Here is a 22,274-nt window from a genome sequence, read left to right as displayed (position 1 = left end):
AGAGCAAAGGGCTGCTACAACCGTTGCCCACACCTTCCAGGCCGTGGCAGATCATCAGTCTTGATTTCGTGGTGGGGTTTCCCATGGACCAAGGGTGTAACGCCATATTGGTGGTGGTGGACAGCTTAACGAAAGCCGGACATTTTCTTCCCTGCAGAAACCTACCGACTGCGGCGCAAACAGCCCAAATGCTGCTACAACAGGTTGTGCGTTTGCACGGTCTGCCCAAGGTCATAGTGCCCGACAGGGGACAGCAATTCGTTGCTCGTTTTTGGAAGGCATGGTGTAAGGCGTTGCACGTGGAGGTGGCCTTATCTACGAGCTTCCATCCACAGACCGACGGCCAGACCGAACGGTTGAACCAGACTCTAAAAAAGTATCTGCGATGTTATGCAAAGGAGGCCTCTAAATCCTGGGTCTCGCTGCTGTGGTTGGCGGAACTCACGTATAATAACTCCTGGCACAGTCCCATTAAGGAATCTCTTTTTAGAGCAAACACCGGGTATCACGCCAGCACGTTGCCTTTGACAATACCTCGGGAGGTTCTGAACCATCCATCAGTACACGCTCAGGTTAAGGACTTGCTAAAGATTAACAAACGTATACAGGTTGAGTTGAGGCGGTCTAAACTCACCTATAAAAAGTGGGCTGACCTCCACCGGCAGGCCGGGCCCCAGTACCGGGCGGGGGATCGAGTTTGGTTTTTCACCAGGAACATCAGGTTCAGATATCGCAGTGTGTTCCATCCCGTTTCATAGGCCCGTATTTAGTCGTCCGCCAGGTGAATCCGGTGGCGTATCGGTTGAAGCTGCCTGCCTCCCTTCGGATTCATCCGGTATTCCACTGCAGCCTGCTGAAACTGGCCAGCTGTCGCCGACGAGTGGCTGTCCCTCCGGTGGAGCGGGACGGACAGCAGGAATATGAGGTGCACAAGATTCTGGATTCCCGGTTCCGTCAGGGCCGACTATGGTATCTCGTCTCCTGGAAGGGCTACATCTCGGAAGAAGATTCCTGGGAAGTGTACGGGGGTGCATGCTCCGAGATCCATGCCCGCTACCCTGGTAAGCCTGGATCTAGGAGGCGCCTGGGAGGAGGACGTACTGTCAGGTTCTGAAACATGGCATAATGCGCCTGCCTAGCATTGGGACTACTAGTCCCAGATGCCTTAGCAACAAGGGGGCGGGACCTATAAAGGATCTGTGGCAACGGAAGTCGGGTTGCATCGGATTGTGTTTTTGTTCCTTGTTGTGAGCGGAGCGGATGCCCGTTGTACTTGAGAACCGCGGTGCTTCGCTGTAATCGTGCGAAGACACGGACTACTGTTCAGGACCCGTATCGGGGTCGGACCGGGATCTGGTCGGAGAGGCGTAACGGCTGTTGCGTCTGGGAGTTGCTGTGGTGCTTCGCTGGGTAACGTTCGCGAAGACACAGCCCCCCAACGTATCCCGGGTCATTGAGAGTCACGCGTCGGCTGATGCGTGAAGGAGAACGTTGTGGTGCATCGCGGCACCGTTTGGGACGCCATTAGTGGTATTGGAAACTATGAGCTCACGGCGGAACGAACAGCTGTGTGAGAAGTTGGCCTGATGTGCAGTGCTCACTATTCTAGTGATCACTATATATCAGTCCAAACAACCCTTATTGATGATTGGTTGTAAGTCAACCTTATAGACCAGCTATCCTAGTAGCATGGATACGAGCAGTCTAAGGCTAAGACTCTAGAGGGCGTGTTAAGCCAGCTGTTTTACCATCACATTACCCCTTGAACACCCAGTGAAAGGACACCACACAAGTGTTATGAAAATAAACAATGTATTTATTAGAATCACAACAACCCTGTACTCTTTATGAGGACAGGGTGCTAAGCACACAACAAAACTCTTACGAAAATACTTTTAAGTTAGCACGTTACACAAATGCCCGAGGGGCACGAAAAACCATATACGCTAAAAGTGGAATGCGAATTACTAGCAGGTAAGTAACGATTCTCAGAGGCTTTGGGATCGCTAGGACTGGACTACTGAACCTTTAGATTACTAGCAGGAGGCCTAGGGAACTCGGGTGCAGAGTGTGCACTCTCACGCGGGATGCGGGACAAAGTCTATGGAAGCTAGAATTCACAAAGTTAGTGTTCACGGGCGAACCCGACCTGGTGGGAAGAAAACGACAGTGGATCCTGACCCTAGGATAGTGAGGCTATGCTGGGACACCGAAGTGCCGAAGTTACCTAGCCCAGGGGCTGCAGCTGCATAGGTCTGAAAAGACGTCGGGGATCTCGTTGCCGGACCAGGAGCCTGGAAGGAAGAAGTTGCTGGCAGGCGACCAGTGAAGGAAAGTTCGATGGATCCAAGCCTGGATCAAGGAAGAAGAAAACCTGAAAGCAGAGGGGACCAAGTTCTTGAATCACTAGCCAGTGATTAAGTGGGCACCAGGATGGCACCGGGCGAAGTCACCGCAGTCAGGTGAGTGGGCACTGCTGGGCTCTGCAGTCTCTCGGACCAGGAGGCGTTGTCGGCGACCAGGATGGAGGTGCGAGCTGTCCCACGAAGGTTGAAGTCGTCGGCGTCGAAGTTACCCAGGAGTGGGCAACAAGCCTTGGCTAATTCAAGCCCACGCGGTGGACTCAAAATGGCGTCTTGAGTGGACCAGGAGGGTCCAGGGTGCTCCTCTTCGGGAAGGGAGCAAGGGCCAGTCTGGAGCAACCAGACCAGCAGCAGAAATGTCGTCGGGCGTCGTCAGGAAGGCCACAAGCCAACGGGCTAGTAGCCAAACAACGCGGTGAGCAGCGGAAAGCAGAAGGGCCCCACGCAGATCGTGGAGATGCTGGGGGGCTGCACTTCGGAGCTGGAGCTGCTCAGAGTCGGGGCTTCTCGGACCCCAAAGCACTCACCAGTAGATTACTCGGCGGGCTTGCTGGAAAGAAGTCGTGCAGTCTTGCAGATGGCCGGTCCCTTGAGGTCTCGTCGCACCCACGGTTCTCAGCTGGGCTGTAGAGGTGGGTAGAGGTCAGAGGTGCCAGGGAAGCCGGTTCTCGTCGAGCTGGGCAGTCGGATTCCGGAGGAAGGACTTACAGCAGACCGCAGTGTTCTTGGATGGTGCCTGCGGATGCAGGGTGACTACTCCTTAGTCACAAGGGAGAAATCTTAGGAAGAAGTCTTGAGTTCCTTTCGCAGAAAGTAGTTTCAGGATTCAAAGATGATCTGATTTGGAAGGGGGCCAGTCTCTACCTTTATCCTGTAAAAAGGGGCTGGCACGCGACTAAGTTCTGCCCTATGGGTGGGACTAGGAGGGGGGTGGTTACACCCACTTCCTTGGCGGGCTTTTCCCCAGCACAGGGTCTGGAGTGACCCTGGAACTGGTTCCAGCCAGCCTATGCACAGTGAGCACCGGGGTGCCACGTGCAGTCACCTTCCTCTAAAGCCCTGCCTACCTACAATACACAAAACCCTGTCTGGGACGGTGCTGGCACCGCCCCTGGCAGGAAACCCTTTGTCCTTATCTCCTGCTCTGGGAGGACTCCCAGCAGCAGGAGGGCAGACTTGTGTCTCGGTGGCAGCATCCATTTTGTGGATGCTAAGGCTCTGTCTGACTTTTAACCGGGTTATAGGTTACAGGCATGTCGTGTCCCTCTAGAAGGGTGGAATGCTAACCCCGTCGCCAGAATTGGCGAGGGGTTAGTATTCCAATTCGTATGACACCTTACTCGACATGTTTTGATAAAGCGATACCAGAGTTGGCACATAACCGCGAGGATTATAATGCACTTAAGAGTATATGGTATGCGATATCATGGAAACGGCTAAGGGATGGATCCCGAAAGCCGCAGACAGGCTCAGCTCATGCTAGAGCACCATCTCACACGATTCCAAGCACTCTGCCTTCAGGATTGTTAAGGCCTGCTATAGGAGTGACTGATAGGAGATCTGTGTGTCCATTTTAGGGTTAGATATAGGTATACTATATCTAAAGCAAAGGGTGAGTACACCACCTTGCCCCAGCTGTCGTGCAGCCAGTTGTGTCAGTTTTAGTTAGTCAATCCAGGGGTGGCACAATACATGCTTCAGCCCCTGGGAGACTTCTGGGTGCACCTCAGCCCTGGGTACAGGGACTTGGAGAGGGCCCAGTGCCAATTCAGTACCTGAGTACAATTTGGATAGAGAGAACAGCTAGGCTGTGGGTCTGATTAGCAGGCCCACAGCCAGGGAAAGTCGTAAACCAGTGCAGCAAAAAGCAAAAAATCTGGGTGATCATAGGATTGCAGACCCTACTCTCCTACATGACCCCCCCCCAAACTTTGGGACAATAAGCTAACCTTGACCAGGTGAGTCTTCTTGCTCTAAGTGGAAATACCTGGAGAGCCCATCAGCATTGCTGTGATCAGTCCCAGGTCTATGCTCCACTGTAAAATCCATCCCCTGTAGGGAAATGGACCACCTAAGCAGTTTGGGGTTTTCACCCTTCATCTGATTTAGCCACAAGAGGGGCTTATGGTCTGTCTGAATGGTGAAGTGAGTGCCAAACAAGTAGGCCCTCAGCTTCTTCAGGGCCCAGACCACAGCAAAGGCCTCCCTCTCGATAGCTGACCAATTTTTCTCTCTGGGTGTCAACCTCCTACTAATGAAAGCAATAGGCTGATCATTACCATCAAAATTCAGTTGAGACAGAACAGCTCCCACCCCCAACTCAGAAGCATCTGTTTGGACAATGAATGGCTTGGAGTAATCTGGACTCTTGAGGATAGGTGCTGTGCACATGGCCTGCTTTAGGTCATTGAATGCTTTCTGACAGCTTGCTGTCCACTGAACTTTCTTTGGCATCTTTTTGCTTGTCAGGTCATTAAGGGGGGTCACTATGGACCCATAATTTCTGACAAACTTCCTATAGTACCCAGTCAGGCCCAAGAAAGCTCGAACCTGAGTCTGGGTGATTGGAGGAGTCCAGTCCTTGATGGCCTGTATCTTACTCTCCAGTGGCTGAACCTGGCCTCCACCTACAAGGTGGCCCAGGTATACAACCTGTGACTGCCCTATCTGGCACTTTGTGGCCTTGATAGTGAGGCCTGCCTTTTGCAGGGCCTCTAACACTTTCCTCAGGTGGACCAGGTGATCCTCCCAGGTGGAGCTAAAGACAGCAATATCGTCAAGATAAGCTGCACAGAAGTCATCCAGCCCAGTGAGGACTTGATTCACCAACCTTTGGAAGGTGGCAGGTGCATTTTTCAGTCCAAAGGGCATTACCACAAATTGATAATGCCCTCCAGGGGTAGAAAATGCTGTTTTAGGTTTGGCTTCCTCAGCTAACCTGATTTGCCAATACCGAGCTGTCAAATCAAATGTGCTTAAGAAGTTGGCAGAAGCCAATCTATCTATAAGCTCATCTGCTCTTGGTATTGGGTGGGCATCAGTCTTAGTGACTGCATTGAGGCCTCTGTAGTCTACGCAAAACCTCATCTCTCTCTTACCACCCTGGGTGTGAGGCTTTGGCACTAGAACTACTGGGCTAGCCCAAGGGCTAACTGAGGGCTCAATGACTCCCAGTTCCAACATTTTCTGCACTTCAGTTTTGATGCAGTCTCTAACATGATCAGGCTGTCTGTAGATTTTACTCTTGACAGGCAGACTGTCTCCAGTGTCAACATCATGGGTACACCAATCAGTTTGGCTGGGTGTCAGAGAGAACATATGTCGAAAGGATTGCAGAACTTGCCTGCAATCCTGTTGCTGATGTTCAGTGAGGCTGCCACAAAAGACAACACCATCAACTGACCCATCATCAGGATTCTGAGTGAGCAGGTCTGGGAGAGGGTCACTCTCTTCCTCCTGTCCCTCATCTGTGGCCATGAGCAAGCTCATGTCCTTCCTGTCAACATATGCCTTGAGCCTGTTAACATGGAGCACTCTGAGAGGGCTCCTGGGAGTTCCAAGGTCCACCAAGTAGGTAACCTCTCCCTTTTGCTCAATGATGGTGTGGGGCCCAGACCATTTGTCTTTCAGAGCTGCTGGGGCCACTGGCTCCAGCACCCACACCTTCTGTCCTGGCTGGTACACAGTCAGTACAGCCTTTTGGTCATGCCAAGCTTTTTGAAGTTCCTGGCTGGCCTCAAGGTTTTTAGATGCCTTTTCCATATACTCAGCCATCCTGGAGCGGAGACCAAGTACATAGTCCACTATGTTGGTTGCAGGCTTTTTGAGAGGTCTCTCCCATCCTTCCTTCACCAAACACAGGGGTCCTCTTACAGGATGCCCATACAGAAGCTCAAAAGGGCTGTAGCCAACCCCCTTCTGTGGGACCTCTCTGTAAGCAAACAAGAGGCAGGGGATCAAGACATCCCATCTTCTCCTAAGAGGTTCAGGTAGTCCATGAATCATCCCTTTCAGGGTCCTGTTGAATCTCTCAACAAGCCCATTGCATTGTGGATGATAGGGTGTGGTGAACTTGTAGTTCACACCACACTCTTTCCACATGGCAGTCAGATATCCTGACATGAAGTTTGTACCTCTGTCAGAAACGACCTCCTTAGGGAAACCCACTCTGGAGAACACTCCAACTAGGGCTCTTGCCACTACAGGGGCTGTAGTGGTCCTAAGGGGAATAGCCTCAGGATACCTGGTGGCATGGTCCACCACCACCAGTATAAACTTGTGTCCTGATGCTGTCTGGGGTTCCATTGGACCAACAATGTCAATCCCCACTCTTTCAAAGGGAACCCCCACCACAGGTAGTGGTATGAGGGGGGCCTTTGTTGTGCCACCTGACTTACCACTGGCTTGGCAAGTGACACATGAGCGACAAAACTCCTTGGTATTCTCATTCATATGGGGCCAGTGAAAGTGTGAGACAAGCCTGTCCCAAGTCTTTGTCTGACCTAAATGACCTGCAAGGGGAATCTCATGGGCCAAGGTGAGAAGGAAACCTCTCAGAGACAAGGGGATGACCAGCCTCCTGGTTGCACCAGGCTTGGGGTCTCTTGACTCAGAGTACAGGAGTCCATCTTCCCAGTATACCCTGTGGGCACCTGTGGCATTCCCTGCAGCCTCAGCAGCAGCCTGCTGTCTGAGGGGTTCAAGGGAAGGGCAGCTCAACTGTTCCTTCCCCAGGTCTGCTCTGGAGGGTCCCCCTGAGCCCAGAAACTCAACTTGATCAAGTTCAAGCTCTTTAGGCTCAGTTTCCCTCAGCTCTTCTAGATCAGCCTCCTCAGAGACTTGATCCTCAACCTGGGGCAAGGGGGAAGGCAAAGCCTTACCCTTACTGCTCTTCTTCTTGGAAGGTGTCTGGTCCATAATTTCAGGATCCAGCACCTGTTCAGTGGGGCATTTTCTGGCCTGTGACCTAGTCACAGCAAGCACATGTGCTGGCAAGCCTAACATCTCCATGTGAGTCCTCTGCTCCACTTCTGACCATTGTGATGACTCCAAATCATTGCCCAACAAACAATCAACTGGGAGGTCTGAACTGACTACAACTTTCTTTTGTCCCTTCACTCCACCCCAGGAGAAAGCCACAATTGCCACACTATGACTAGTAGTGACATTGCTGGCATTGGTCACCAGGAAATCAGTACCTGGCATGATCTGTCCAGGGTCCACAAAGTTAGGTGTCACCATGGTGACACTGGCACAAGTGTCCCTATAGGCCTGAGCCATTTTGCCATTAATCAAAGGTGTCTGCCTGTATTTGCCCAAAGTATTGGGACTTATTTCAGGGGACATATCCATATCCCCTGTACAGACAAGGACAGCCTGAGTGAGTGTGCCAACTAAGTTGTCAGACCCCTCAGTACCCAAGGTTAACCCAACTAATGCCTTGGGAGTGACACTACCACTACTGACTGTACTAGGGGGTGCAGTTGCTTTAGGAGCTGTAGTGGCAGGAGTTTGTCCTCCTCCTCTTTTGGTGCACTCACTAAACCAGTGAGATTTACTTTTGCAGTACTGGCACCACCTTTTTGACTGGCCTTCTTGAGTCGTCTTCTTCTGGGAAGCCTGACCCCCACCCTCTTTGGTTTGTTGGGGACCTGGTGAAGACTTCTGGTCATTTTGCTCATTCTTAACATTACCCTTCTGGTCTGCTTTCTTCTGACCACCCTGGTTCTGGTTCTGGTTCTGCTTGATCCTTGTCCTGACCCATTTGTCTGCCTTCTTTCCCAATTCTTGGGGAGAGGTCAGATCTGAATCAACAAGGTGCTGGTGCAGCAACTGGTTCTGACAATTGTTCAAAATTTGTTCTCTCATCATTAGATTATACAATCCTGTGTAATCTGTAACCTTGCTACCCAGCAACCAGCCCTCCAAAGCCTTAGTGGCACAATCCACAAAATCAGACCAGTCCTGAGACTGAGTTTTCTGGGTGTCTCTGAACAGCAACCTGTACTGCTCAGTGGTTAAACCAAACCCATCAACCAGTGTATTCTTCAGGACCTGGTAATTGTTAGCATCCTCCACTCTTGTAGTGAGGAGCTTATCTCTACCTTTACCATCAAAGGAGAGCCACAGTATAGCTGCCCACTGACTCTGGGGAATGTTCTGCACAGTGCAGGCCCTCTCCAGAGCAGCCATCCATTTCTGGATATCATCCCCTTGCTTAAAGGGGGGCACTATTTTAGTCAGGTGTTTAGTATCTAAACCCTTCTCTCTATCTCTTGGGAGATTGCTGCCACCAGTGGGAGCTAGCCCACTCATCTGCTGCTCCCTTGCCAGGGCAAGCTTCTCTTTGGCCAGGGCAATTTCTTCCCTTTCAATCCTCAGTTCAGCTTGTCTCATCCTAGCCTCATGCTCCTTTCTCTGAGGGGAAGTAAATCTCCTCTGTGGAGGATTCCTTCTCCCCTGAGAAGAGGCATTAGAGTGCAGAGATCTATTGGAGTCCCTAGAAAGAGATCTATCTCTCCTAACTCCAAGGTTAGGCCCACTTCGGGTTAGTACTGGGGGGCCCCCAGATCCTAGCCCAAGTAAGTCTAAGTTGGTCCTAGTTAGCCTTCTGACTACCTCAAGACCCTTGTCTACCTCATCCCCAGAGAGTACCTCCTGATCCTCCTCCTCAACTGCTGAATCAGTGTTGGGGAGGTCTGGATCCCCAGAGGTTCCCTCTAAGGCTGGCATGCTCTCATGTAACTGAGAGAGCTTTCTGGCATCATATGTCTCTAAGAGACCTATCAGAAAGGGAATGGTGGGGTTAGACCCCTGCTTCAGTTTCCTGGAGACACAGAGTTGCCTCATCTCCTGAAAATTGAGAGCTGCATATCTTGAAGTGACCTGTGGAGGGTCAACACTGACCAGGGGAGTCTCAGTAGAGTCCCCCTGAGTCGACATGCTTTTCTAGTGAGGTGTAAGTGGTGCACTTACCTACACTATATGTTTGCCTACTGATCCCTTGCTAGAGTTGTAGTTTAGGGTGTGCTAGGCCCTAGGAGCTACAACAGCTGGTTCAGTAGAACTCAGAGTATTCTAAGCTAAGTTATATGTACCTTTAGTACTTATGTGATCTTTCACAAGATATTCTTAGGGCATGTGTGGTAAAACAACAGCAAGCTCAAATCCCAACCGCTGCTTACCAATGTGAGAAGTTGGCCTGATGTGCAGTGCTCACTATTCTAGTGATCACTATATATCAGTCCAAACAACCCTTATTGATGATTGGTTGTAAGTCAACCTTATAGACCAGCTATCCTAGTAGCATGGATACGAGCAGTCTAAGGCTAAGACTCTAGAGGGCGTGTTAAGCCAGCTGTTTTACCATCACATTACCCCTTGAACACCCAGTGAAAGGACACCACACAAGTGTTATGAAAATAAACAATGTATTTATTAGAATCACAACAACCCTGTACTCTTTATGAGGACAGGGTGCTAAGCACACAACAAAACTCTTACGAAAATACTTTTAAGTTAGCACGTTACACAAATGCCCGAGGGGCACGAAAAACCATATACGCTAAAAGTGGAATGCGAATTACTAGCAGGTAAGTAACGATTCTCAGAGGCTTTGGGATCGCTAGGACTGGACTACTGAACCTTTAGATTACTAGCAGGAGGCCTAGGGAACTCGGGTGCAGAGTGTGCACTCTCACGCGGGATGCGGGACAAAGTCTATGGAAGCTAGAATTCACAAAGTTAGTGTTCACGGGCGAACCCGACCTGGTGGGAAGAAAACGACAGTGGATCCTGACCCTAGGATAGTGAGGCTATGCTGGGACACCGAAGTGCCGAAGTTACCTAGCCCAGGGGCTGCAGCTGCATAGGTCTGAAAAGACGTCGGGGATCTCGTTGCCGGACCAGGAGCCTGGAAGGAAGAAGTTGCTGGCAGGCGACCAGTGAAGGAAAGTTCGATGGATCCAAGCCTGGATCAAGGAAGAAGAAAACCTGAAAGCAGAGGGGACCAAGTTCTTGAATCACTAGCCAGTGATTAAGTGGGCACCAGGATGGCACCGGGCGAAGTCACCGCAGTCAGGTGAGTGGGCACTGCTGGGCTCTGCAGTCTCTCGGACCAGGAGGCGTTGTCGGCGACCAGGATGGAGGTGCGAGCTGTCCCACGAAGGTTGAAGTCGTCGGCGTCGAAGTTACCCAGGAGTGGGCAACAAGCCTTGGCTAATTCAAGCCCACGCGGTGGACTCAAAATGGCGTCTTGAGTGGACCAGGAGGGTCCAGGGTGCTCCTCTTCGGGAAGGGAGCAAGGGCCAGTCTGGAGCAACCAGACCAGCAGCAGAAATGTCGTCGGGCGTCGTCAGGAAGGCCACAAGCCAACGGGCTAGTAGCCAAACAACGCGGTGAGCAGCGGAAAGCAGAAGGGCCCCACGCAGATCGTGGAGATGCTGGGGGGCTGCACTTCGGAGCTGGAGCTGCTCAGAGTCGGGGCTTCTCGGACCCCAAAGCACTCACCAGTAGATTACTCGGCGGGCTTGCTGGAAAGAAGTCGTGCAGTCTTGCAGATGGCCGGTCCCTTGAGGTCTCGTCGCACCCACGGTTCTCAGCTGGGCTGTAGAGGTGGGTAGAGGTCAGAGGTGGCAGGGAAGCCGGTTCTCGTCGAGCTGGGCAGTCGGATTCCGGAGGAAGGACTTACAGCAGACCGCAGTGTTCTTGGATGGTGCCTGCGGATGCAGGGTGACTACTCCTTAGTCACAAGGGAGAAATCTTAGGAAGAAGTCTTGAGTTCCTTTCGCAGAAAGTAGTTTCAGGATTCAAAGATGATCTGATTTGGAAGGGGGCCAGTCTCTACCTTTATCCTGTAAAAAGGGGCTGGCACGCGACTAAGTTCTGCCCTATGGGTGGGACTAGGAGGGGGGTGGTTACACCCACTTCCTTGGCGGGCTTTTCCCCAGCACAGGGTCTGGAGTGACCCTGGAACTGGTTCCAGCCAGCCTATGCACAGTGAGCACCGGGGTGCCACGTGCAGTCACCTTCCTCTAAAGCCCTGCCTACCTACAATACACAAAACCCTGTCTGGGACGGTGCTGGCACCGCCCCTGGCAGGAAACCCTTTGTCCTTATCTCCTGCTCTGGGAGGACTCCCAGCAGCAGGAGGGCAGACTTGTGTCTCGGTGGCAGCATCCATTTTGTGGATGCTAAGGCTCTGTCTGACTTTTAACCGGGTTATAGGTTACAGGCATGTCGTGTCCCTCTAGAAGGGTGGAATGCTAACCCCGTCGCCAGAATTGGCGAGGGGTTAGTATTCCAATTCGTATGACACCTTACTCGACATGTTTTGATAAAGCGATACCAGAGTTGGCACATAACCGCGAGGATTATAATGCACTTAAGAGTATATGGTATGCGATATCATGGAAACGGCTAAGGGATGGATCCCGAAAGCCGCAGACAGGCTCAGCTCATGCTAGAGCACCATCTCACACGATTCCAAGCACTCTGCCTTCAGGATTGTTAAGGCCTGCTATAGGAGTGACTGATAGGAGATCTGTGTGTCCATTTTAGGGTTAGATATAGGTATACTATATCTAAAGCAAAGGGTGAGTACACCACCTTGCCCCAGCTGTCGTGCAGCCAGTTGTGTCAGTTTTAGTTAGTCAATCCAGGGGTGGCACAATACATGCTTCAGCCCCTGGGAGACTTCTGGGTGCACCTCAGCCCTGGGTACAGGGACTTGGAGAGGGCCCAGTGCCAATTCAGTACCTGAGTACAATTTGGATAGAGAGAACAGCTAGGCTGTGGGTCTGATTAGCAGGCCCACAGCCAGGGAAAGTCGTAAACCAGTGCAGCAAAAAGCAAAAAATCTGGGTGATCATAGGATTGCAGACCCTACTCTCCTACAAGCTGGTTTCCCGTTGAGACGCTGTGGTGCTACGCTAGTCCTTGGGCGAAGACACAGGCTCCGGGTGGACTTTGGTTACTGGGAGAAGATCTCTCGTGGAGGAGTGTTTTGGAACAACGGGGAGCGCTCACCTTGTAGAGAGGAGCCCTGTGTATAGTTGACTCCAGTGTACAGGGGGTAGGTGAGCAGGTTCCATTCTCCTGGAGCCTTCTCGGTTCTTTCATTTCCTTTTCTTTCTTTTGTTTTTGGACTTTTGTTTGCCAATTACAGGAACTGGTTTAGGCGTCTGTGACACTTACAGAACAGGGGGTGTTTGGATTGGTGTTTGCTAAAGACTAAGGATTCGTAATTTCCTGATGGCTTTCTTTGATGTCCTCAGAGAGTGTGTCACTGGTAGGTGCTTAGAACAGTTTGCTGTGTAAGAAAGTCCTCGAGGAGAGATAGAGGGAGTAACAGTGTGTTCATGTTCACCTAGGAATACTCCGGGGGCGTCACGCAGGAGGAGAGCATCAGGCGACAGGGAGGTCCTACCCACAAGTCCTCTTAGCACGGTAGGAGTACGATTGACTCTTTTATTAGAGGTAGCTAGGTGCCCGGAAGTGGTATTAACTGGTTCTTTCTTTGTTTTTCAGATTGGTAATCCCCCCTGGCCGCACCATCCCGGCCCTTAACATTTTCCCTCGCCAGCTCACCTTTAAGCTTGGGGTATATAAGAAAACCTAGCTTGGGGAGATCTGGAGGTGGACCCATTGAGTATTGCCCGGATCCTGAAGAGCGTGGGAATCTGACAACTGGGGCAAGTGAAGAAACCCCAAGGTTTGGGACTTAGTGCTTTATTTCGGGCAGAAATGGTCATCGTCTCTTCACAGAGTAGTCCCCGAAGTTTCCCAAGGTCTGGGATCAGAGGAAAATATTTCGATTGATCGAAGCTTTTGAACCGGATCATTTTGTTTGTTTTGCGGTTTTAAAATAATACCTCAAGACGCCAGATGTTTGTCTTTCCATTGTTAATGCTCACTGATATTGACCTGGCCCGTATGTGGAGTGCTCCTAATATCTGAACTAGTCTCTTCCATTTCTTTGATAAGGACAACACGATTGTGCATACCTGGAAGTTTCTTTAGTTTAACGCTGCATAAAGCACAATAAAATATTGAAAAGAAAAAGACTAACCCTCAGCAATGATATTTCTGATAGACACAATCATCTTGCAGACTTCTCACCGAATAAATAGCCTCAAAGTGCCATATTGGATCTGTAAACAAAACATTATGTCCAGCAATAGCTCGTCAATGCTGCCAAGTGGTGGCATTCAGCTTCAGCTGCAAGTCCATCCATTAAGGTTATGACGACGTTGGAGTTTATATAGCACCAATGGGCGAGCTAGATGTCAGCTTCTGGTCGTTTTTCCGGAGCTCATTGAGGCATGTGCAGAGGAGCGAAAAGAGCTTCAATGACAATATGATATGTTTGCATACCTTGGCATTTTGAGAACCATACACTGTTTCAGTGGAGGATGAAGGGGAGTGAGGAATCTACAGGAAGACCAAATATTCACCGGAAATCTCTTTGCCAAAGATAAGTAACTTTTTCTTCTAATGGACTTGCCTCATCTTCCTCACCATTAAAGGGATGAGTGGATGAGGCGAAAAATCATAGGGAAATATGCCTGATCAATCCATCCATAGTGCATTGCTCATGACTAAGGTTACCTGGAGGTGAAGCTTGTGCATTTTGCATTTCTGGTGTGCCGAAGAAGCAGATGGCTCGGTTTCCTCTCTGCTGATGCACCTGGGGAGAACTTGTGAGGAGCGTTCCCATTTGTGGACTTTCTGATGCGTCCTCCTTAACAGGTCCATAAATCCTTTGTCCACCCCTGGAAGATGTACCACCATGAGATAGATCTTAGGTAGATTGCCCACAGTCACATATCTTGTGCTAGAGCACACAGCAGGGAGTAGATAATACATTCATGCTTCTGTATGTATTACATCACTATTGTGTTGTCCTTCTTTCAAAGGACCGCCTTTTCGCAGACAAATGAGTAAAAGGCCACAAGCTCTATATAGTTGATGTGCCCCTCTGATGCCTCACCAAGACGTGTACCTTACCCAATGAACAGTGCATAGGTGGGAATAGTCACCTGAAGAAGTTGAAAAAAGACCTGCTGGGCAACAGGATGTTGCTGTTTCATTATTCCAGACAGTGCGGAGTGCTGGCCTTTGTCAACACTAGATCTTCCCACTGACCCTTCGCTTCTGACCATTATCTTGTGATGCACTGTTGGAGTAGCCGCATGTGCAGTCTGGCGAGGAACACAACTGCTATGCAAGATGCCAACATACACGAGAGCTTTTTTTTACAGTTTATACAGCCACGGGTTGAGTGGACAGAAAAAGAGGCAGCAGTTGCTGAAATGCCATTACTCTTTGCTAGTTGTGGTATACTTTCTTTGTGATAAAGTTTAACATTTAGCTTAGGGCTGGATCTGTTGGGGATGGAGGTGGTACTTCTATGCGTTTACTGTGAACTCTATAAGCGATGAAGGAAGGCTAGAATTGTCTTAGTGTGTGCTAGGCACTGCTCTCTGCTGCTGCCATTGATCAGTCATCAAGATATAGAAAGACACAGATGCCTGCTCAGTGTAGCAGAGCAGTCACCCCCACCAAGTACTTGGTAAAAACCCTTGTAGGGTAGTGCTATCCATTTACCACAAACTGAAGACAGTGGTGATGAGCGGGGTGAATAGGGGATTTGGTAGTAGGCGTCCTTGAGATGTAACGCCATCATAAAGTCTTTTTGCCGGATTGTCATATGGTGCTCCGAACAGAATATACCGAATGAGTGGCCTAAGGCATAAGTTGGGCTTGAGGGAGCTGTCTGAGAGCAGTACTCCAGCTTAGTGTGCAGCTGACATGACTTCATTTACCAAAGACCGTTTCACTTTTTTTATAGCAGAAAGTCAAGCACGCTAAGATGCTGCAGGCAATGCACGTTTAGACGGAGTTTGGTAGGGGTATGTGCATTCAAAGGAGGATAAATGTTGGTCAGATGTTCTTGTATCTTTATTTGTGTCCAGGTAGTATTTGATAAATATACAAATATCTAGCAAGTGTAGAACTCTCTCAGCCAGTGTCAAGGTTTTTTGAAAGAAAGAGCCAAAAACAACAGTGACATTGAAATGAAAGTCTGAAGATCCTTTGGCATGAATCTTGGGTAGGTGCACAAGGTAACCTTTTGTGCAATGCACAATATATATGTATGAATTGCACAGTGGCAGCCACCACTGTGAAGATATGTGTGAGTCAGCTTCCATACATAGGAAGAGCTCTTTTTGTTTCCTAATTACTGTGACGCAGTTTGACTAATCATCCCAAAGCTTTCCCAAAAAATAAGCTCCTTCAAGAAAGTTTTAGGGTGATCCATCAAGCGAGGGTCAAGAAAAAGGGGGGGTCCCAGACACGTTTTCTCCCATACAGTTTCCATAGGATAAATGAGACAATGGTACAGAAAAAAGGCTCAACAGAATTATACGAAATTTGTCAAAAAGCTGAAACGCTAGATATGTATTCAGAAAGCTTGGTTTATAGTGATTTGGTGTATATTTATTCAGCCAATTAAAAGAAAATTAAGTTTCGAAGTGTATAAATATATCTTGTTGTGGGACTCAAAAAAACAACAACAAAGTAATCTGATTAGTCAGTATTGCGGGAAAGAGCGATGCTTTTCGCAGCCCTAACATGAAGAAATATTTAGCACTCACCATTACAGGATTAATTCCCAAAGCCCTGAAAATGCGAGTCACCTGTAGGATATTTCTACACCAATACTATTTTTGTCCTCCCACAATTTCTTACTTGAACATGAGGTGCATCTGTCATAAAATACCTTGGTCGAAAACACAGAAAAAGCTATTTACTGCAAAAGCATATTGTAGGATTGTAAAGGAGATGCCAAATGTTTTCATTCAAACAATAGCCTTAGAAAGGCAAGAGTGTTTGGGGATTCTTCTCTGGTGATTGGGGAAAATAAATCTGCATCAATGACTCGGTACTGCTTGATGGTAAGGCTTAGCTGTCTCTGGAGATAGAGTTTAAAAAAAAAAAAGGGGTAGGTGGGGTAGGTCAGTGGCATTTTCAAGCAAAAATATTGGATGTTAAAATACATTGTGCCTGTCACAAGCACAACAAACAGTACTGACAATTGAAACCTAAGGTTATTTTCACAGATCAGTGGGATCTCTATTCTTCATCTCTTAGCACGTCAGTGAAGCATATGAGAGGGGGATGAGATACATTATTTACCCACTGTTAAAATAAAAACATATTTTTAAATCTTTACCTAATAATAGTCCCAGCAGAAACAATGTTTTGCTTTTACTCTAAGAAATCGTACTACTTCAAACTCCTATGTCTAAACATTACCTGAAGCAATGGTTGAATGGAATGCAAAAGGGTTCATTGCATTTTCTTCATTTATTAGTATTTTTTAAGTGCTACATTGTGAAAGAAGGCAACGTAAGAATAAATGCTATCACAGAACAACACTGGGCTTTCTACGTTGTTAGAAATAAAATCGATACTTCAGTTTGAAGATATTTTTGGTGGTTTCAATTAACTTCTTTATACACACTTGTGTATTATAAATGAATAAACATATACTACTTTGCATGTCTGAAATACATCCAACTATGTATCAATCTCGTCACCAAGAATTTAGGTGGGTCAACATATTGTTTACATTGGTCAAATTATTCCATTGGTCAAAGTAAACCAGTGATTTTTGGCTCTTTACTATTAAAGAAAACATTCACACCTAATAGAGGTGTACCATATCTAGCACAATATGCAAAAGGCTTAAAGAAATATGGCACAAATCATACCTGAAGGCACAACTGCCCCTTAGATCTTATTATTAACTTGGTGAGCTTACTTGGACTGTTTGGACCTGCGGGGACTGAATAACAGATGGCTGGGCTGCTTGAATGACTCCATGTACTTGAACCGTCTGCCCATTTGGAAGCTGGACTAAGGTCACAGTGGGGGCTGAAGATGTTCCATGAGCTGCAGCCATGGATACCTAACCAAAAAAAGAATAACTCTTTATTGAAAAAGCCACCAACATTCATTAACCGAAGACAGAAACATTCACAAACAGAAATAGGCACGACATTTCAGCAAAAGCCTTTAAGAATATGTGATGACAATGCCCACTGATGTGCTTCACATTATTAGGCACGTACGGTAAGTATGAGAAAAAGTACATTTTTATTCTTTACAATAACTGGAGGTCCCGAGTAAAGTTTTACATGAAAAGGAAATGCATAACAATGCGTTTTAAAACTGATACCATGTGGGAGGAGTGAGCAATTAACTAGCAGGACAGTTAGACAAAGAAATGCTGGATTCAATTTATTAAGTGGTCTGCTTTTTTAGGATTCAGTTAACTATATATGGAAAATGATGTTCCACATCATATAGGATGGGGCTTAAGTATTTTCATAAACACATTTGGGAGATTCACAAAGGAATGTAAGAGTACTCTTACAGTACTTTGACATGCCTTTACGAATTGGCTCCAAACCATTCAAAACGCGATTAAAATGGAACACTTGGGTCAAAATCATAAACATCATCATATTCACAACTAATAGAAATATAAAGAACTGTGCCTCTCTGCACTTTTACTAATGGGGAACTGGACGATTCAAAGCCAATTTACAAAAGTATGTAAAAGTACACAACACTACTCCTTTTATTCTACTTCTCGTACTCTTAAAATTCATTTGTGAATCAGACTCTTAGATCTTGATGGTCAGGACTGAGAGGTCTGCAACCGCTGTTAAACTCTTTTTCCCAGTTCATGGAAGATCAGGATCTGCAGGTCAACAATTCAAAGTCCTGTGATGCACGTAGGTGCCCGCTCAAGTAGGCCCTACACCTTCAAGGTCCTGTCCACCCCAGTCCCGAGGATGAGTGTTTACTCATATCTGGGAGTTCTGCTGGACACTAAGACTAACTGGGAGCCCATAAAAATCCGTAAGAAGAACAACTTTACCCGGGCGATTGCAGCTATTTTTAATTTTGCCTCTAGACTGGGGAAAAGACCTGTTGAGGCTGTATTACAGCTTTCCTTGGCCACGTGCATAACAAAAGCGTTGGAAGGCAGGGAAACCTGGGACTACAACACCTTCAAGGACCTCCAAATCACCAAAAATAACTTTTTGAGATGGCTTCTAGCCGTTCCGCAGGGTACCCCCACCTTCATTGTACACGAAGATTTCGGCATGACCTATCTCACCAACCTGTTAGCCTCCCACCCGATGTCATTATGGTTATAAATATGGACCAGCAAGGGGACATCATTTAATAAAATGATCTTAAGGGACTGTAAGGCCCTTGACCACGTCAGCCATGTCCTGCAGCTCAAATACATTAAGGAGTGCCTTGTGAGCCTGGGGAGAGTAGATTTCTTTGCTAACCCTGAACTGAGCAATATGAATGACCTGGATGATTTAAGGTGGCATTCTTTAAACAGCAGTCAATAGCCAGGGAAGACAAGGAGCTATTGAAGCCTAGCGTACGTAGCTTTATCATGTTAAGAACCACTCAGATGGTTGAACCGTACCTATTAGGGTTTGTGAAACCGTACGATCGTTTCTTACTGACTAGGTTCCGGTTTGACCTCTTCTCGCCCACCCAAGGGGGCAGCGCAAGGGACAGAGTCTGTTGCCCTGTGGCTGCGACAGAAAGTCTCCACAGGACATGCTTCATTTCTTGATGTTCTGTAGATTTTAAGACCTACCCAAAAAGTCCTTTATCATCCCGATCTTGAAAAAGGCTAATTTTAGGCAAGTGCGTCCCACTTATATATATATATTTTTTACAAATGCTTATGGTTGCAGTTTTTTATGTGCTTAGTTTTTTAAAATATGCAGTCAGGCTTAGGTCCAGTTGTGATTAAGGAGTGTGCTGTTAATACATTAGTTATGGTACGATGCACTTTGTAATGCTTTGCACACCTTTCTTTCTTATTAACTGTTTTTATCGGATGTGATTATCTGTTGTTAATCTGAGTGACTTTTTTTTTACCTGGCTTTGCTTGTGTGACCTTGGGTTTACTTGTATTTTGTTTTTCATATTTAGTCTAGGTCACTATCTTAATTGGAATGGTTTATTGATGAATGTTTTATTTACACCTAATGTGTGCTTTTATGGTTTGACACATGAAACCGACTAATTTGATTTGATTAGACTCTTACATCGATGGCTTCTTTATAGCATTTAACAGAACCAGAAAGGCCTCTACATGGAAAATCCAGAAACAGGCTTGATGTCTTCGAGCTTAATTATTTTAATATATTATGTTCTCATCAACATTTTAGTTTGAATCCTCATTTGCATGTAGGGTTTGTCTCGTTCTCAAAGACAACAGTACCAGCCAGTCTACTTGAGATTTTTTTTCTCCATCCCTAAAGATAAAGATGTGGTTGCACAAAATATACTGAAGCAATTGGTTGAAGTCATACTTTTTCAGTTTAAAAAAATGAATAAACGTAAGTATAATTCAAAATAACGCTTAATAAAACAAAAGGGTCAAAACGTCCTTTTTAATTGGCCGTTTAAATAGAAAAAAAAAACTGTTGTATATTACACCTGTTAAGCTGATCCTAAAGTCAGATTTACAGTCCAACTCTACTTGCATAAAGGAAGCTCTACCTAGCTTTGCCCTGATGGCTACAGGAGATCGTCTTGCTTGCCCTTCCAGAAGATGAAGGCAAGCCTCATTCAATGGGTTGGTCCACATTCAGAAGATGGTTTATTTTAAGTAAACTATACATGAAATTTTTCAAGCTAAGCAAAAGTTTCTCACTCAAAAAGTGGTATTATACTCTGGATTGCTTTGAAAGTAAGGTGGTCTTCAGAATAAATAAATTAGGGTTGGAGGAGAGGGACAGTGGTGCACTGCATTTCATCTGCATTACAGTACGAAACATATTGAACTATTCTAAACATTTATAGGATTTCTTTAGTGTTAGGAGAGGCAAGTGCACTTTTCTGGTATGAAGAAAGACAGACTAGAGGACTCGATGTTATAAAATCTCTGAAAACAAGGTTGTTCTGGCTATGGATCGCCTATATTGAAATGGGTTCTTACCAGTAGGAGTAGTTTTGGTCTGGATTCACTTGCCTTATTCCATGATTTATTTGTTGGGTCAGGAATTATCCTCTTGGGCCATGTCAGTTGGTACAATTTAGTGCCTTGCCTTGTCCATCCCTCTACTGACTTTAGATGCCCACCCCAGAAGCCCCAGTGTGTGGTTGCAATCTTCTGATTCTTTTCCCCCCAGGGAATTGGATCTTCATCTTACTTCACACTAGCCTCCTGGAGTTCTGCATTTTATTGTTTTGTATCTCCCTCTCCTCCCCCACCTGTCGTCGTTTATTCTGTTCTACCTTATTTATTGGGGAGGTGGGTGGGTCTCATAGGAATCCAGACACTTCAAGGTGCAAAACAACTCTTAGCGGTAAGTAACCATTTAGTTTAGAAGCATGAATGTTTTCTGGATTCACATCCTGTGCATTAGTTTTGTAGTGGTATGTTAATTAATTGCAGTGGCTGGGTTTGAAATAGGCTTCAACTTGCAAACAAATGCTTTCGCACTTTCTGTCCCATCTGTGATTCTTTATTCACTTGGGTGTCTACACATCATTCATCTGCACAGGAAATGACATCACTGTTTTACCAGCAAACCAGTCCTTAAATGAAGTAGCCAAGCAAGTGGAGCAAATTCCAACTGCACGGTAACTGACATCACAGGATTTCCCAGAATGTATCTTCACAAGATGTGACATCACTGGACTTCCTATCATCCATCTGGACAGGAAGTGCCATCACTCCACTCCCCTATGGGGTCCTACTTTTGGCTGCCACAGCTTGGACGCGCAGTAGATGTAAGCAGCAGGCGTGCCACTGGCACACAAAAGACAAGCTTGTCTGCGCTTTGATCACACCCAGTGCCTGAAACCCTGGGACAGAGGCACAGAGGTGAACAACTGAAGCACTGAGGTATTCAACTCTTACCAACTCAATACTGGAGCTGTGAACAAAATTATACTTTGGAATGCTTTTAAATGGGAGAAAATTAAAATGAAAATTACCTTAATGATTAAGTTATCCCTTCATTTTAATTTTCTCCCATTTCAAAGTGTCACATATACAAACAGTACGCCCCCTACTCCCAGTAGACTGTGCCATAAGTAGAACCTAAAAATACAGCCATTTGTTAAATGAGAGAAATATAAAATGCTGAACATTTTTTCATATTATAAACATTTCTACAGAACATTTTTCTGCACTTTAAACTTCTCCCATTAAAAAAAAAATGTGTATATTTGTGTTATAGATACAACGCTGTGGCGAAAGGTATGTTCTGTGCGGTAAATGCATAAGACGCAGGCTCTCAGTCACCCATACAAATATATCCTATACACACCCGTTACTGCATCCCCCAAAGGCCACGCTCTCACTGACACATATGGCAGCCCTGTCACAGTGCCCCAGTCAAAGTATCTTGTTCTGATCATAGTATCTAGGGACATTACGCTTAAAGTCAATGAAGCTGGGCGTGGGATTGTCTGGTGACAATGTGCAAGTTGTCACAACGATTTTCACTTATCAGAAGTAGCTCTCAATACAGAAAAGGCTGGAGACCCCTGCTATACATTTAAATTGTGATCTTCAGGAAGATTAAAACACTGTGTGACTCCACCCGGTGGCCAACAGAGCTCGGACCGACACCCACCCCCACCAAGAACCTCAGAATCATCATCAACAGCAAACTTTATATGGCTGCCCAAGTCCATGCCATAACCGCCTCCTGCTTCCATGTCCTAAACATGCTGAGGAATATGGCTGCCAATGAGAACCCAGAAACAGTCACGCACGCTCTGGTCACATGCAAGCTGGACTACGGAAACACCCTCTAATCCAAGATCAACAGAAACTCACCAGAA

The 22,274-nt window shown here is 46.9% G+C and overlaps 1 protein-coding gene across 3 annotated transcripts in view; it reads right to left on the bottom strand.

Moving 5' to 3' along the window:
• CREB1 (cAMP responsive element binding protein 1) overlaps positions 1–22,274 on the bottom strand; it is a 398,463-nt gene that overhangs the window by 185,098 nt on the left and 191,091 nt on the right. For all 3 annotated transcript variants that reach the window (XM_078680315.1, XM_078680314.1, XM_078680313.1), the window contains one exon: positions 17,191–17,337. In XM_078680315.1, coding sequence (XP_078536441.1) covers positions 17,191–17,337 — 147 coding nt within the window. The remainder of the gene's footprint in view (positions 1–17,190; positions 17,338–22,274) is intronic.

Source organism: Lissotriton helveticus, chromosome 3_1 (genome assembly GCF_964261635.1).
Source record: "Lissotriton helveticus chromosome 3_1, aLisHel1.1, whole genome shotgun sequence".
Lineage (NCBI taxonomy): Eukaryota > Metazoa > Chordata > Amphibia > Caudata > Salamandridae > Lissotriton > Lissotriton helveticus.
The sequence above is the reverse complement of the archived record's forward strand: the minus strand, read 5'-3'. Positions and strand labels throughout refer to the sequence as shown.